Genomic DNA, 19096 nt, shown 5'->3' on the forward strand with positions numbered 1-19096 from the left:
TTTTGATGGGTTTTTTTTTTTGTATATTTGTTTGAGTTCATTGTAGATTCTGGATATTAGCCCTTTGTCAGATGAGTAGGTTGTGAAAATTTTCTCCCATTTTTAGGTTGCCTGTTCACTCTGATGGTAGTTTCTTTTGCTGTGCAGAAGCTCTTTAGTTTAATTAGATCTCATTTGTCAATTTTGGCTTTTGTTGCCATTGCTTTTGGTGTTTTAGACATGAAGTCCTTGCCCATGCCTATGTCCTGAATGGTAAAGCCTAGGTTTTCTTCTAGGGTTTTTATGATTTTAGGTCTAACGTTTAAGTCTTTAATCCATCTTGAATTAATTTTTGTATAAGGTGTAAGGAAGGGATCCAGTTTCAGCCTTCTACATATGGCTAGCCAGTTTTCCCAGCACCATTTATTAAATAGGGAATCCTTTCCCCATTGCTTGTTTTTCTCAGGTTTGTCAAAGATCAGATAGTTGTAGATATGTGGCATTATTTCTGAGGGCTCTGTTCTGTTCCATTGATCTATATCTCTGTTTTGGTACCAGTACCATGCTGTTTTGGTTACTGTAGCCTTGTAGTATAGTTTGAAGTCAGGTAGCGTGATGCCTCCAGCTTTGTTCTTTTGGCTTAGGATTGACTTGGTGATGCGGGCTCTTTTTTGGTTCCATATGAACTTTAAAGTAGTTTTTTCCAATTCTGTGAAGAAAGTCATTGGTAGCTTGATGGGGATGGAATTGAATCTATAAATTACCTTGGGCAGTATGGCCATTTTCACGATATTGATTCTTCCTACCCATGAGCATGAAATATTCTTCCATTTGTTTGTATCCTCTTTTATTTCATTGAGCAGTGGTTTGTAGTTCTCCTTGAAGAGGTCCTTCACATCCCTTGTAAGTTGGATTCCTAAGTATTTTATTCTCTTTGAAGCAATTGTGAATGGGAGTTCACTCATGATTTGGCTCTCTGTTTGTCTGTTATTGGTGTATAAGAATGCTTGTGATTTTTGTACATTGATTTTGTATCCTGAGACTTTGCTGAAGTTGCTTATCAGCTTAAGGAGATATTGGGCTGAGACAATGGGGTTTTCTAGATATACAATCATGTCATCTGCAAACAGGGACAATTTGACTTCCTCATTTCCTAATTGAATACCCTTTTTTTCTTTCTCTTGCTTGATTGCCCTGGCCAGAACTTCCAACACTATGTTGAATAGGAGTGGTGAGAGAGGGCATCCCTGTCTTGTGCCAGTTTTCAAAGGGAATGCTTCCAGGTTTTGCCCATTCAGTATGATATTGGCTGTGGGTTTGTCATAGATAGCTCTTATTATTTTGAGATACGTCCCATCAATACCTAATTTATTGAGAGTTTTTAGCATGAAGGATTGTTGAATTTTGTCAAAGGCCTTTTCTGCATCTGTTGAGATAATCATGTGGTTTTTGTCTTTGGTTCTGTTTACATGATGGATTACATTTATTGATTTGCATATATTGAACCAACCTTGCATCCCAGGGATGAAGCCCATTTGATCATGGTGGATAAGCTTTTTGATGTGCTGCTGGATTCGGTTTGCCAGTATTTTATTGAGGATTTTTGCATCAATGTTCATCAAGGATATTGGTCTAAAATTCTCTTTTTTGGTTGTGTCTCTGCCCGGCTTTGGTATCAGGATGATGCTGGCCTCATAAAATGAGTTAGGGAGGATTCTCTCTTTTTCTATTGATTGGAATAGTTTCAGAAGGAATGGTACCAGTTCCTCCTTATACCTCTGGTAGAATTCGGCTGTGAATCCATCTGGTCCTGGACTCTTTTTGGTTGGTAAGCTATTGATTATTGCCACAATTTCAGAGCCAGTTATTGGTCTATTCAGAAATTCAACTTCTTCCTGGTTTAGTCTTGGGAGAGTGTATGTGTCGAGGAATTTATCAATTTCTTCTAGATTTTCTAGTTTATTTGTGTAGAGGTGTTTGTAGTATTCTCTCATGGTAGTTTGTATTTCTGTGGGATCGTTTATTGGAATAAGAGAATAGCTTGGTCATTGTGGAAGTATGAAATGATTGTATTTTAATATACAGCTACTTTGTTATTACAACCAGAAGCAGGGTTCAAAAGCCCTAACAACGATGAATTTCTTTTATTATGGCCATCTGCAAGTATAAAAGTTTTCAAAAAAGTGGTAATACTCCACCAACAAATGTAAACAAGCGAAACTTCAAACCTAGAGCAGTAATAGAGATTGGTGTTTGCCATATAAGCTGTTGAAGGGAATCTTTTGAAGACATCTACAATGACTTCTTAGAGAAAAAACAGACCCTATGTCAGGTTCACAGTAAATAATAGCCCCCTCATGTCTTAACTGTCTAACTGAATGTTTATGGAAAGTCAAGCTAGGAAATAAGCCCATGAGCTGGTCATTTCTTGGTACATGATAAAGTACAAAATGCACTCTTCTTGAGCATTTAGTTTACTTTTGAGCCTCTTAGGATTCTTAAAAGTTTAAAACTAGATCTAGGGCCACCTTTTTTTTTTTTTTTTTTTTTGAGATGGAGTCTTGCTCTGTCACCCAGGCTGGAGTGTAGTGGCATGCTCTTGGCTCACTGCAACCTGTGCCTCCTGAAGTCAAACGATTCTTGTGCCTCAGCCTCCTGAGTAGCTGGGACTGCAGAAGTGCACCACCATGCCCGGCTATTTTTTTTTTTTTTTTTGTATTTTTAGTAGAGACAGGGTTTCACTATGTTGGCTAGGCTGCTCTTGAACTCCTGGCCTCAAGTGATCCTCCTGTCTTGGCCTCCCAAAATGCTGGGCTTACAGGAATGAGCCACCGCACCTGGCCTAGATTGGGTCAACTTTAAAATTTATCTTATGGTTGAAATTACTGTATTTCTAAATTTAAAAATATAGACATAATCAAGTAAAGAATATATAGTCTTATTGGTAGATTATATCTTGGAGATATAATCCTTGCTTATTTTTGAGTATTTTATTTTAGTTTTTAATGTTCTAAGGGGATCTTTTTTGGTTTCTTTTTCAGATAGTTTCATTGTTAGCATATAAAAATGCTACTGATTTTTGTACGTTTATTCATGTCCTGCAAGTTTACGGAATTTTTTAATTTTTTTTTTACAGTTTTTTGGTGGAGACTTTAGAGTTTTTTACATATAACATCATGTGATCTGCAAACAGAGGCAACACTTCTTTCCAATTTGGATGTCTTTCATTTTTTTCTTTTGCCTAATTCCTCTGGCTAGGGCTTCTTGTATTATGTTGAATAGAAGTGGTGGGAATGAGCATCCTTGTCCTGTTCTTAATATTAGAGGAAAAGCCTTCAACTTTTCACCACTGTAGTGTTGGATGTGGACTTGTCATATATGGCTTTTATTATGTTGAAGTACATTCCTTTGATAGCTATTTTGCTGAGAGTTTTTATCATGAAAATATGTTGAATTCTATCAAATGCTTTTTCTGCATCTATTGAGATGATAATAGAATTATTGTCCTTCATTCTGTTAATGTGGTGTATCACATTAATTGATTTTTTCATATTAACCCATCATTGCTTCTTTGGGATATATCCCATTTTATCACAGTGAATTATTCTTTTACTGTGATCTTGATTTTTATTTGCTAGTATTTTGTTGAATATTTTTCCTTCTATATTTATCAGGAATATTGGCTTTTATATAATGTCATTGTCTGGCTTTGGTATTAGGATAATGCTGGCCTTGAGAAATAATTTTGGATGTGTTCCCTCTTCTATTTTGTGGAAAAGTTTGAAAAGGATTGTTGTTAATTCTTCTTTAGATATTTGGCAGAATTCATTAGCGAAGCTCATTTGTTCCTGGGCTTTCTTTGTTGGGAGGTTTTTGATTAATGATTCAAAAACTTTTGATTAGTGTTTCAATCTTATAGTTGTAACACTCTTTTAAGCTGATAACATCTTAACTTAGATCACATAAAATAACTATACACTTTTATGCCAACTCTACCCCTCACATTTTATGTTTTTGGTGTGACGATTTATATATTTTATTGTATATTCCTTAGCAAATTATTGTAGCTATTATTTTTGACACTTTTGTCTATTAACCTTTATACTACAGATAACAGTGATTCACACACCACCATTACAGTATTAGAATATTTTGAATTGTGTCCTTACTTTTACTAGTGAGTTTTATACTTTCATACATTTTAGTCTCTTTGATAGCTGATAGGACTTTGCCTATTTTTTTTCAATGTGGCAGATGTTGCCTTCTAATTGACAGTTTTAGACGATTTATATTTAATGTAATTATCAATATGCTTGGATTTAATCATGCTGTTTTGATTTTTGCCCTCTAATTATTCTACTAGTTTCTTTTTCCTCTTACGATTTTATTTTTCTCCATTATTAACTTCTTGAGTGTAATTGTTGATATATTTAAACTTAGGTCTACTATTTTATTATTCAGTTCTTTGTGTTTCCTGTTTTTTATTCTTGTTTCCTTTTTCCTGTATTCATTTGGATTATTTGAACATTTTTTAGTATTCCATTTTAATCTTATCTTAATGTGATATTTACTATTATATCTTTGTAATTTTTAAGTGATTGCTCCATAAATTAAAAAGTAATACTTTTTAGAGTGTACTAAGAATCAATATTTTGTCACATGGTTTGGAATGCGGAAACCTTACCCCATTACAGGTACCTTTACCTTCTCCTTTCATATGCTACCATTTCTTGTATATTTCATCTACAAACATTGAAAATCCCATAAGGCCATGTAAATATTTTTGCTTTCAACCACCAAGCATACTTTAAAGAACTCAAAAAAAGAAGAACAGTGTATTGCATTTACCCAGAAATTTACCATATCTATTGTTATTTCCTCATTCGAAGTTGCCTTCTGCTTCATATCCCTTCATCTGAAGAGCCTCATTTAGCATTTCTTTTGGAGCAGCTCCACTGACTGTATAGATTATCTTAGTTTTTCTGCATCTGAGAACGTCTTTATTTCACAGTTATCCGTGTAGGATATTTCTGTTGCATATAGAATCCCGAGTTATAATTATTAGCACTTAAAAAATGTTGGGCCACTTCTTTCTGGCCTTTATGGTTTCTTATGATAAAACCATAGTCATTTAAATTGTTGTTCCCTTATATAATTTGTTATTTTTCTGTAGCAGCTTCCAAGATGATTTCTTCATTTTTATTTTTCAACAGTTTAATTGTTCCATGCTTGGTGTGGATTTTTTTGAAAATACCTTGTTTGTGATTTGCTCAGGTTCCTGAATCTTTAGGACTATTATTAACTACATCTTTTTGTTTTGTTTTTTCAAATGGTTGCTGTATTATTTACAATATACATCTTTAGCTTATCACATTCTACCTTTAATTATGTTATATCAGTTCATATATAGTGTCAGAACCTTTAAGTAGTATACCTGATTTTTTAAATTGTTTCTCTTGAGCTAATATCATATCTATATAGGTTATAAAGAACACAATAAATTGTTCTAGTGTTTGTTTTTAACAGTAAATTATCATTTTAGAGAGATAAAAATGATAGATGATTTATATTTATCCACATATTAACTTTCTCCTATTCTCTTTATTCATCTGTATAAATCCAAATTCTGTATAATATTCTTTTTTTAAATTATACTTTAAGTTCTAGGGTACATGTGCACAACGTGCAGGTTTGTTACATAGGTATACATGCACCATGTTGGTTTGCTGCACCCATCAACTCGTCATTTACATTAGGTATTTCTCCTAATGATATCCCTTCTCCAGCCCCTCACCCCCCAACAGGTCCCAGTGTGTGTGATGTTCCCCACCCTGTGTCCATGTGTTCTCATTGTTTAACTCCCACCTATGAGTGAGAACATGCGGTGTTTGGTTTTCTGTCCTTATGATAGTTTGCTGAGAATGATGGTTTCCAGCTTCATCCATGTCCCTGCAAAGGACATGAACTCATCCTTTTTTATGGCTGGCTAGTATTCCATGGTGTATATGTGCCACATTTTCTTAATCCAGTCTATCATTGATGGACATTTGGGTTTGTTCCGAGTCTTTGCTATTGTGAATAGTGCCGCAATAAACATACATGTGCATGTGTCTTTATAGTAGCATGATTTATAATCCTTTGGGTATATACCGAGTAATGGGATGGCTGGGTCAAATGGTATTTCTAGTTCTAGATCCTTGAGGAATCACCACCCTGTCTTCCACAATGGTTGAACTAATTTACAATCCCACCAGCAGTGTAAAAGCATTCCTATTTCTCCACATCCTCTCCAGCATCTGTTGTTTCCTGACTTTTTAATGATCGCCGTTCTAACTGGCATGAGATGGTATCTCATTGTGGTTTTGATTTGCACTTCTCTGATGACCAGTGAGGATAAGCATTTTTTCATATGTCTGTTGGCAATAGCAGGTATAATTTTCATTCAGCCCAAGGAATTTTGTTGTCATCTCCTGTAGGGCAAATCTCTGATTTTTTTTTCTTTTAGTCTGGAAATTTTTGTTTCACTTTCATTTTTGAAAAAAAATTTGCTGAGTGTAGAATTCTATTTTGATAGTTTTCCTTTGTTTTTAACATAGAATTATGGGTTGGCAGTTCCTCCCCTTGCCCCCCCCCCCCCCAACATTTTGCTAGCTTAAAAATATGACTCCACTGTCCTCTGACTTGCAAGTGGTTTCTGATGAAAAGACAGCTGTCATTCTTATCTTTGTTCTTCTGCTTTTTTGTCTTCATAACTTCATGAAATTCTTGGTGTGAGTTTCTTTATATTTCCCACCCCCCCATCCCGATCCTGTATGTATTTTGTTGCCTTTCTCAGTTTTGTGGAATTACAGATTTTGTTAAATTTTGGAAATTATTTCTTCAAATAATATTTCTGTCCACCACATCACTATCACATATCTCAAACTCTTATCACTCTAGATTAGGCTGCTTGATATTGTTATCCAGGTTTTTCGATCTTTTTCATTTATGTGCTTCATTTTGGACAGTTTCTATTTCTTTATAAGTTCACTGTTCTTCTGTAATCTCTAATCTTGTGCTAATTCTGTTAAATGTATTTTTCATTTGAGGCATTCCTTTATAGGCATTCTATTTCATTTATAGGCATTCTGTTTTAGTTTCTAAAATTTTTGCTATTACTCTTTATCATATTCATGTTTTCTGCAACATTATTAAACATATTTGAGTATATTTCCAATCATTTTTTAAAACATTCTGTTCTACCACTTCTATGTTTTGTTTTATTTCTGGGTCTCTTTCTATTGGATGATTTTCTTTTTGTTATGAATTATATTTTCTTTGCCTTCTATACTTGTTAATTTTTTCATGTTTTAGGCATGTATATTTTAAACTTGTTGGCTATTAGATTTTGTTGTATTCCTTTAAGGGGTGTTGGACTTTGTGCTGACACACAGTTAAATTGCCTTTTACCAGTTTGAACATTCTGGGAGTTTGCTCCTTAGTCTTGTTAGAGTGGATCCAGAGCAACTTTCAGTTTATTGCTCATTTATTTTGGTACTACATCTCTTCTCAGGACTCTACCTAATGCCTCCTGTAGTACGAGGCCATTTTTCTATTGTTGCTTGGAGCACAAACTGTTCCCAGTGCTGTGTAAGACTCAAGAGGTGTTTACTAGTTTTTTCTTGGTCCTTTCCATAGCCTTAAGTAGTTTTCCCGTTTTGCACATGCAGATCGGTACTCAGCTAAAGACATGTGGGACTTTTCTGCACATCTCTGCGTTTTGTGTGTGTGCAAGCTGGTTTGATTTCTTTCTTTTTTTTATTATTATACTTTAAGTTCTAGGGTACGTGATTTCTTTAAACTCTAAACTTTGTTTTCTCAAGTTAGTGAGATCACCACTCTATTTGGGATCTCACTGAGTTTCTGTTCACCTTACAAGTAATCAGGGTAATTCATTATGAAATATAGTATTTCACTTAAAATACTACGAAAGCAAAAACTACTATAAAAGTAAAAAATAAAAATGACTCAAATATAACAAGAGTTCTTCATTAGGTCATGATGGAGTAATTTGGAAAGCATTTCCTGCCATAAACAACTCAAAAACCAGAAAAAATATATGAAAAATGCTTCACAGATGTTGGATAACAAGCAGAAGTAAAATATTTATTTCTCTTTAAAGAAAGAGAAATATTTATTTCACACTAAAAAGTTTATTTCTTTCTCTTTACTTCCTACATCTTGTGTCATGGCCAGGGTATTGCCTACAAGCAGTATGCTCTGGCAATCATAGAGCCTACACTTGTTTCTGTTTCTTTTAGAGTCATAGTCCTATGCTGTCACAGGATCACAGTGTAATGCTGCTTGGTATCTAGTAGTACCATAAAGCATTTTTTATGTTTTTTTTTTTTCTGGTTTCTGAGTTGTTTGTAGCAGGAAATGTTTTCTAAATTACTCCATCATGGCCTAATGAAGAACTCTTGGTATATTTGAGTCATTTTTGCTATTTACTTTTGCAGTATTATCCTGAGTTAGTTCATGTATTCATGCATCTGTTTTCACCACTGTCTTTTCTCATTAATGACCTACTTTTGAACCAGTGGTTTACTTTTTTATAAATTGAGAATATGATAAAGCACACTACCAAATTGAAAAAAAATTCACGCATATGCAAATAACAACAGAGGATAAGAACATATGTTTTATGAGGTGATCTGTATGTTGTTATCTTGCATGTTTATTGAGACCAGTTGGTTCCTTAGAGCATATATACATTTCCAAATGCAAAACATAAGAAGAATATAATGAGAATGTGACTCAAATTAATCTTGCTTTTCAAATTTGTCTCCTGTGTGGGAAGACAATTGTTTCCTTTTAATTTTTCATCTGAAACTACTATACCACTTATGAATTCCTTGCCTGAACTGCTAGTGACTGAACCTAGAGAAACATTGAGGTAGTACAAGAACGCACATTTTGGTGTTAGACCTGTGTCTTCGCTCTTACAATTCCAAAGTTTTTTTAAAAAAGTTTATCAAGTAGTTAAGTGAAATACTGTATTTCATAATGAATTATGCTGATTACTGGTAGCTGATCACTAGTAGTAAACATTATATTTTTAAAATAAACTTTTTATTTTGAGATAAATGTAGTTACAGGTATATAATTGTAAGAAATAATGAGAGTGATTCTGTATACCCTTTACACAGTTTTCTCTCATAGAAACATCTTGCACAAATGTGTAACATCCTAAGTCTAGATACTGACATGGATATAATCCTATGATCTTACTTAGATATTCCCAGTTTTATTTGTATTCGTTTGTGTGTGTGTGTGCCTATTTCATTCTGTGCAGTTTTATCACACATGTTGATATATCTCCCACCACAGTTAAGATACAGAATAGTGCTTCACCCCAAAGATCCTTCTCATTGCCCCTTTAACCACACATACCTCCTTTCTACCCTGGCTCCTCACAACCACCAGTTTGTTCTCCATTTTATAATTTTGTGATTCCAAGAATGTTTTATATATGGATCATTTACATTTAAGGTAATTTTGATATATTAGTGACTAAGTCTGCAGTTTTATTATTTGTTTTCTGTTTTTTTCCTTTTCTTGTGCCTCTTTTTCTCTTTACTTGCTTCCTGTGGGTTATGTGAATAATTTTTAGGATTCCTTTTTGATGCACTTATATAGTGTTCTTAATAGTATCTCTTTGTATAATTTTGATAGTATCTTCTGTATAATTTTCTTAGTGGTTGGTCTGTGTGTTAAAATATATATATTTGACTTATCACAGTCTACTGGCATCAGTAATTTACCACCTCAGGTGAGATGTGGAAACCTTGCTTTCATTTACGTCACTTTACCTTTACTTTTCTCACTTATAAATATCATTATCTTGAGTATCGGATGGTGTTATAATTTTTTTCCATCATCATATATTATTTATAAACATTCATGAGAAGGATAATCTGTTGTTTGTATTCATGTTTCTGCTCTATTTGTTGTCCTGACTTCTTTTCTGATGCTCCAAGCTTCCTTCCTTTATCTTTCTGTTTGAAGAAGTTCCTTTAACCATTATTTAAAGAGAGACCTGCTAATGACAAATTCTTTTATTTTTTTTAAATTTAAGAATTTTTTCCTTCTTAATTCCTGAAGGATAGTTTCACTGGAGGTACAATTCATACTTTACAGTTCTTTTTCTCTCCAGCATTTGAAAACAGTTGTGCTACTTCTTTTGGACCTCCATGGTTTCAGATGAGAAGTCCATTATTATTAAAATTATTGTTTTTCTAGGTAATTTGTCATTTCACTCTGGCTGCTTTCAAGGTTTTTTTCCTTGTCTTTAGTTTTTAGAAGTTTAATTATGAGGTGTCTTGGTATGGATATCTTTGGGTTTAACCTATTTAAGATTTACTTAGTTTCTTAAATCTGTAGGTTTATGTCTTTTACAAAATTTGGAAGTATTTGGCCATCATTTCTTTTTTTTTTATTATACTTTAAGTTTTAGGGTACATGTGCACAATGTGCAGGTTTGTTACATATGTATACATGTGCCATGTTGGTGTGCTGCACCCATTAACTCATCATTTAACATTAGTTATATCTCCTAATGCTATCCCTCCCCCCTCCCCTCACCCACAACAGTCCCTGGTGTGTGATGTTCCCCTTCCTGTGTCTACGTGTTCTCATCGTTCAATTCCCACCTATGAGTTTAAAAACTCTGTAAGCCCCATTTCTTTTTCTTCTACTTTTGGGATTATGGTGCTACAAATGTTGGATCATTTGTTATTGTCCTAAGGGTCTCTGAGACTCTGTTCACTGTTTTCTCTATTTTTCATATTGGATAAATTTTATTTATTTATTTTTATTTTTAATTTTTTGTTTATTTTTATAATTTTAACTTTTGTTTTTTTTGTTTTTTTATTTTTTTTATTTTTTATTTATTTATTTATTTATTTATTTTTTATTATACTTTAAGTTTTAGGGTACATGTGCACATTGTGCAGGTTAGTTACATATGTATACATGTGCCATGCTGGTGCGCTGCACCCACTAACTCGTCATCTAGCATTAGGTATATCTCCCAATGCTATCCCTCCCCCCTCCCCCCTCCCCACCACAGTCCCCAGAGTATGATATTCCCCTTCCTGTGTCCATGTGATCTCATTGTTCAATTCCCACCTATGAGTGAGAATATGCGGTGTTTGGTTTTTTGTTCTTGCGATAGTTTACTGAGAATGATGGTTTCCAATTTCATCCATGTTCCTACAAAGGATATGAACTCATCATTTTTTATGGCTGCATAGTATTCCATGGTGTATATGTGCCACATTTTCTTAATCCAGTCTATCATTGTTGGACATTTGGGTTGGTTCCAAGTCTTTGCTATTGTGAATAATGCGGCAATAAACATACGTGTGCATGTGTCTTTATAGCAGCATGATTTATAGTCATTTGGGTATATACCCAGTAATGGGATGGCAAAGCCGCTCAACTACATGGAAACTGAACAACCTGCTCCTGAATGACTGCTGGGTACATAACGAAATGAAGGCAGAAATAAAGATGTTCTTTGAAACCAACGAGAACAAAGACACAACATACCACAATCTCTGGGACGCATTCAAAGCAGTGTGCAGAGGGAAATTTATAGCACTAAATGCCCACAAGAGAAAGCAGGAAAGATCCAAAATTGACACCCTAACATCACAATTAAAAGAACTAGAAAAGCAAGAGCAAACACATTCAAAAGCTAGCAGAAGGCAAGAAATAACTAAAATCAGAGCAGAACTGAAGGAAATAGAGACACAAAAAACCCTTCAAAAAATTAATGAATCCAGGAGCTGGTTTTTTGAAAGGATCAGCAAAATTGATAGACCGCTAGCAAGACTAATAAAGAAAAAAAGAGAGAAGAATCAAATAGACGCAATAAAAAATGATAAAGGGGATATCACCACCGATCCCACAGAAATACAAACTACCATCAGAGAATACTACAAACACCTCTAGGCAAATAAACTAGAAAATCTACAAGAAATGGATACATTCCTCGACACATACACTCTCCCAAGACTAAACCAGGAAGAAGTTGAATCTCTGAATAGACCAATAACAGGAGCTGAAATTGTGGCAATAATCAATAGTTTACCAACCAAAAAGAGTCCAGGACCAGATGGATTCACAGCCGAATTCTACCAGAGGTACAAGGAGGAACTGGTACCATTCCTTCTGAAACTATTCCAATGAATAGAAAAAGAGGGAATCCTCCCTAACTCATTTTATGAGGCCAGCATCATTCTGATACCAAAGCCTGGCAGAGACACAACCAAAAAAGATAATTTTAGACCAATATCCTTGATGAACATTGATGCAAAAATCCTCAATAAAATACTGGCAAACCGAATCCAGCAGCACATCAAAAAGCTTATCCACCATGATCAAGTGGGCTTCATCCCTGGGATGCAAGGCTGGTTCAACATACGCAAATCAATAAATGTAATCCAGCATATAAACAGAGCCAAAGACAAAAACCACATGATTATCTCAATAGATGCAGAAAAAGCCTTTGACAAAATTCAACAACCCTTCATGCTAAAAACTCTCAATAAATTAGGTATTGATGGGACATATTTCAAAATAATAAGAGCTATCTATGACAAACCCACAGCCAATATCATACTGAATGGGCAAAAACTGGAAGCATTCCCTTTGAAAACTGGCACAAGACAGGGATGCCCTCTCTCACCGCTCCTATTCAACATAGTGTTGGAAGTTCTGGCCAGGGCAATCAGGCAGGAGAAGGAAATAAAGGGTATTCAATTAGGAAAAGAGGAAGTCAAATTGTCCCTGTTTGCAGACGACATGATTGTTTATCTAGAAAACCCCATCGTCTCAGCCCAAAATCTCCTTAAGCTGATAAGCAACTTCAGCAAAGTCTCAGGATACAAAATCAATGTACAAAAATCACAAGCATTCTTATACACCAACAACAGACAAACAGAGAGCCAAATCATGAGTGAACTCCCATTCACAATTGCTTCAAAGAGAATAAAATACCTAGGAATCCAACTTACAAGGGATGTGAAGCACCTCTTCAAGGAGAACTACAAACCACTGCTCAAGGAAATAAAAGAGGATACAAACAAATGGAAGAACATTCCTTGCTCATGGGTAGGAAGAATCAATATCGTGAAAATGGCCATACTGCCCAAGGTAATTTACAGATTCAATGCCATCCCCATCAAGCTACCAATGACTTTCTTCACAGAATTGGAAAAAACTACTTCAAAGTTCATATGGAACCAAAAGAGAGCCCGCATCGCCAAGTCAATCCTAAGCCAAAAGAACAAAGCTGGAGGCATCACACTACCTGACTTCAAACTATACTACAAGGCTACAGTAACCAAAACAGCATGGTACTGGTACCAAAACAGAAATATAGATCAATGGAACAGAACAGAGCCCTCAGAAATAACGCCGCTTACCTACAACTATCTGATCTTTGACAAACCTGAGAAAAACAAGCAATGGGGAAAGGATTCCCTATTTAATAAATGGTGCTGGGAAAACTGGCTAGCCATATGTAGAAAGCTGAAACTGGATCCCTTCCTTACACCTTATACAAAAATCAATTCAAGATGGATTAAAGATTTAAACGTTAGACCTAAAACCATAAAAACCCTAGAAGAAAACCTAGGCATTACCATTCAGGACATAGGCGTGGGCAAGGACTTCATGTCCAAAACACCAAAAGCAATGGCAACAAAAGACAAAATTGACAAATGGGATCTAATTAAACTAAAGAGCTTCTGCACAGCAAAAGAAACTACCATCAGAGTGAATAGGCAACCTACAACATGGGAGAAAATTTTCGCAACCTACTCATCTGACAAAGGGCTAATATCCAGAATCTACAGTGAACTCAAACAAATTTACAAGAAAAAAACAAACAACCCCATCAAAAAGTGGGCGAAGGACATGAACAGGCACTTCTCAAAAGAAGACATTTATGCAGCCAAAAAACACATGAAAAAATGCTCATCATCACTGGCCATCAGAGAAATGCAAATCAAAACCACTATGAGATATCATCTCACCCCAGTTAGAATGGCAATCATTAAAAAGTCAGGAAACAACAGGTGCTGGAGAGGATGTGGAGAAATAGGAACACTTTTACACTGTTGGTGGGACTGTAAACTAGTTCAACCATTGTGGAAGTCAGTGTGGCGATTCCTCAGGGATCTAGAACTAGAAATACCATTTGACCCAGCCATCCAATTTTAACTTTTATTTTAGATTCAGGGAGTGAATCTAAATGCAGGTTTGATATGTGGCTATATTGCATGATGCTGAGCTTTGGAGTATGATTGATCTTGTCACACAGGTGTACTGAGCTCAGTACCCAATAGTTATTCACCCCTTGCCCCACTCCCTCTCTCTTGATAAATTTTATTGTTCTGTCCTCAAGTTTAACAATTCTTTCCTTTGTCATTTCCACTCCGGTATTGAGCCTATCCCATTAGTTTTCATTTGTTATTGTAGTTTCTTTTAAACTTTTTTTTTTTTTGCTGTGATATTTTTGTTTGTTTCAAGATAATTTGTAATAGTAGTGAGGTTGCAGAGAAAAAGGAATGCTTATACACTGTTGGTGGGAGTGTAAGTTAGTTCAACCATTGTGGAAGACACTGTGGTATTTCTCAAAGACCTAAAGATGGAAATACCATTCAACTCAGCAATCCCATTACTAGGTATATATGCAAAGAAATATATTAATAAATTATTCTATTATAAAGACACATGCACACGTATGTTCATTGCCAGCACTATTCACAATAGCAAAGAATCAACCTAAATGCCCATCAATGATAGACTGAATAAAGAAAATGTCGTACATATACACCGTGGAATATTATGCAGCCACGAAAAAGAATGAGATAATGTCTTTTGCAGGGACATGGTTGGAGCTGCAGGCCATTGTCTTTCACAGATTAACACAGGAACAGAAAACCAAATACTGCAGGTTCTCACTTATAAGTGGGAGCTAAATGATGAGAACACATGGACACATAGAGGGAAAAAATGCACACTGGGGCCTGTTGGAGGTGAATTGTGGAAGGAGGGAGAGGATCCGGAAAGTAACTAATGGGTACTAGGCTTAATACTTGGGTGATGAAATAATCTATACAACAAACCCCCGTGACATAGATTTACCGATGTAACAAACCTGCACTTGTACCCCAAAACTTATAATAAAAGTTAAAAATAGTTATAGTTACATGTTGGAGTATTTTTATCATGGCTACTTTAAAATTCTTTTTAGATAATTTTAACATCTGATCCATTCATCTCAGTGTTAGTATTACTTGATTGTCTCTTCTCATTCAAGTCATGATTTTTCTTGTTGTTGGTATGACAGGGAGTTTTTGATCATATCTTTACATTTTGGGTTTCATAGTGGGAGTCTCTGGGTCCTATTTTAAATCTTTTATCTTAGCAGGTAGTCACCTAGTTTGGGTTTTGCATTCAGGTCTTGTGGTGAGATCTCTCTTTGCAGTCTTAGGCCTTGTGGGGAAGGGGAGTGCTTTCCCTGCATATTTACTGTAAGTAGTATTTGGCAGGTCCCTTTTGCTAGGGCTGCCAGGGTCATCTGGTTTTGTCCATTGGACTCGTGTTCAGTTTGGCTAAGGAATAAGCCTACCCAAGTAACCTTTTGTTCTAAGGATGGGGGTTGAGAAGTGCTGGGCCTCAGTAACCTTCTTCTGTTGGGTGAGTGAGTGTCATGAGACACACATTCTCCAGTCCCTAGCCAGTCTGCCTTCATCTTTACACTTTAGATTTTTTCTTTGGTTGTCTCTTACACAGTTTCTAAGGTCTGTGGGGGGAGCAGGGAAAAATCAGTCTACACTATCTTGTTCCACTTATTAACTTTTAAACTTTTGATGTGTTATTCAATTTTTCTAGCTTTGAATTTCCTAATTTGTAAAGAAGAGATAGCAATAATATAACCCTCCAAAGATTATTATTAAATGAGATAATGAGATAGTTACTGAGAACTGTGCTCTATTAGAGAATGATGCTGCTGTTGATTGCAAGGTTGTTTATTGCACCATTGTTTCTAAGGGCAAATTGAAACCCAAATGAGTAACAAAGTAGAGTTATTTAAATAAATTGTATATTATTAACACAATGAAATTTAGCTCTTAAAAAAGTAATAAATGGGACACAGAATGATGCCCCAAATGTCTTGTTAAGTGAAACAGTAGTTGCAACATAGTATTTTTTAGTACAAATATGTACACACACACACACACACATATATATAAACATATCTATCTAAAAAACATGTACATGTGTTTTATGTATACGAAAATATTCAGAACTGTAGTTTGAAAATAGTCTGTATGTAACAAATTGTGAAATGTACCTCTAGGTAGTGGGCTGGGGGAAAGGGTAACTTCTACATTTTATACCTCTTAATTCAATATTTTTTGGTAAGGATCAAGTTTATCTTTATTAAAAGGAAATGAATAAAACTATGAAAATCTTTTAGTTCAAATTTATATATATATAGTTAAGTGGTTAAAGAGTATTAATCAAATTATTTCTGATAAGTTGTCTTTTACTTCATTTTTTGGAAATTACCTCCAAAATGTAATGCCTGTTAGTTACATATGAGTTCTGCAAAGTTTCTTAACATAGGTTAAGTACCAGTGGCTTGGATGACTTTTTTGGATATTTCTATTTTTTATGATCATTGTAGAATCATTTTCTTTACTACCTTAGAATTTTGTAAATGCAAAGAGTTTTTAAGCATTATCATTTTCTATTAGTTGAGTTGGGTATTTTCAATGAGCTGACTAGGATGCCACATTTTAGGTGGCTGGTTAGAGGAATGATGGAGATGTGATCTATATGCATATTTAAAAACAAATGACAGATTTTTATATAGCTGCTTTTTATAATAAATTTTCTAAGGCCAAGAAATTGTGGGTTTTTCGTATGCATTTCTTAAAAGCATCCCTTGCATATGATTGGTGTTTTTATTAGTGAAACTGCATTGGGAAATGAATCTCTTGTAGATACAGCAAGCAGAGTGGGATTTTAATATCAGAAATTAGTACAAAAGTGTTAGAAGGACTAGAGATACCAAAGGGAAGGGATCACCCAGAAATCCAGAAGTGCTACATACCTAGGCTGGAGCCTATGATCACATTTGCCACTGAGCAACTAAACATACCAGTTTTGCTACTGAGCAGGGAATACCTATTAAGCCAGCACTGCCATTACCTACTGTAATTGCCTTCCTCTGCAATACAAAGGACTTTATAAAAAGGAAAGTGGGGCTTATAACCAACAAATAAAGGACCAGCACAGTACTAAAAATGTGTTCAATTAATTTTAGATTTCTAAGGGTAGGGATCATATCATTTTATCTTTATAATGTCAGTGACTAACTGTCACATAGTAGGCTCTCAAAATATTTGTTAAAATTTTTTTTCAGAGCTATTTATGTAATATAAGAATAAAGTTTTCCTTTTTCTCTTGCAAACACACAAAATGTTCTTTTTAGTATTTCAGAGTTTAACTTCATCTATGGAAAGACCAGTGTTACTCAACTTCAATCCCAGCACCTAACCTGGCACATACTTAATAAGTGTTTCGTGATTAAATTAATATTAGATATACGATGTTTACTCATAAAAATATGTCATTAGAATTAACTTGTTGGTATTTTTGGTGATATATTAGTTATATTTTAAAATACTACTTGAAATTTATAATGTATTTTCTTTCTGTTACAGCATCAAACACTTGGCTTGTTCCAGAAACTAAAGGAGCTATTGTACAAGGTGGATATGGCCATACTAGTGTGTATGATGAAATAACAAAGTCCATTTATGTTCATGGAGGGTATAAAGCATTGCCAGGCAACAAATATGGATTGGTTGATGATCTTTATAAATATGAAGTTAACACTAAGACTTGGTGAGTACACAAAATAACACATTTTCTATGTTGCCATTATTATTGTAAATGATTGACTTTAAAATGGTTTCTGACATAGAAATACTTACTTTATATGCATTCATTGTAAATGCTGATATCGTCTTAATTTCAGATGAGTAATTTTGTTTACCAGTATGACTTCGATATCATCTGTTCAGGGATTTGTTCTTCTTTGCACTCACATTTTATTGTCATCTGTAAATTTTAAAAGGCATTTATTTAGTTTCATCATCTAACTTCCTGTGAAATACAGAGCTTGTGGCATTTAGGTAAATTTTCACCTTTTGTTGTTATAAACAATGCTACACTGCACTTCTTGCACTGATCTTTTCATGTACATATTTAAGAGTTGCTCTAGGGTGCATACTTAAAAGTGAGATTTTTGTATCTGAGAGTATTTATATCCTCAACTTTATTACATGTTGCCGAAGTGCTTTTCAAGTCACTGTGGTAATGTGTATATACTTCCACCAACAGGGTATGTGTCCCTGATCCTTCATGTTCTCACCAACACTTGAAAATTGTGAGAATTTTTACTTTTGCCAAGGTGATGGGTGTGAATAGTATTTTAATGTGCATTTTCCTGATTAGTATTGTAAACATCTTCTTATGTGTTGATTTCCTATTGTTTCCTGTTTAGTGAATTGCCTACTCATATCCATAATATTCTCTTTATGTTTGAAATATTATTAATTAATTTTTCATTTATTGATTTTTTTGGTTATAGAAGTTTTAAAATAAAATTTTTGTTCTACTAATTTTTCTTTGTAAAATCTGGGAAATGACTTTTTTTTCTTTTAAGACAGTATACATTCTTTTAAACTTCTAGCATTAAGTTACTTTATGTGATCAAAGGAAATACACAGGTTTCCATCAAATCACGATTTGTTCTACCCTCTTCACTTTCATACATATATCCTAATTTCTGCTTTTTTAAAAAATATAGAATTATAACACCTTTTTTCTTTTGGTAATTTTGATAATTCTTATTTTTAGTCTAATAAAATGTAGTTCTATTATTTATATTTTTATATTCATTTTTATTTTGTATAACTCATAAATAGCATCTTCTGTACATTTAATATTTGTAAATTTTTCTCTGACATTTTGCTATGTTAGCAAG

General features: G+C 34.4%; 1 protein-coding gene across 6 annotated transcripts in view; it reads left to right on the forward strand.

Moving 5' to 3' along the window:
• ATRNL1 (attractin like 1) overlaps positions 1–19096 on the forward strand; it is an 857023-nt gene that overhangs the window by 108221 nt on the left and 729706 nt on the right. For all 6 annotated transcript variants that reach the window (XR_008619833.3, XM_034931565.3, XM_034931566.4 and 3 more), the window contains exon 9: positions 17769–17952. Coding sequence is in view for 5 of the 6 variants with exons in the window: in XM_034931565.3 (XP_034787456.1) it covers positions 17769–17952 (184 nt within the window). In the remaining variant the exon portion in view is untranslated. The remainder of the gene's footprint in view (positions 1–17768; positions 17953–19096) is intronic.

The sequence above is a fragment of the Pan paniscus genome, chromosome 8, assembly GCF_029289425.2.
Source record: "Pan paniscus chromosome 8, NHGRI_mPanPan1-v2.0_pri, whole genome shotgun sequence".
NCBI classification, from domain to species: domain Eukaryota; kingdom Metazoa; phylum Chordata; class Mammalia; order Primates; family Hominidae; genus Pan; species Pan paniscus.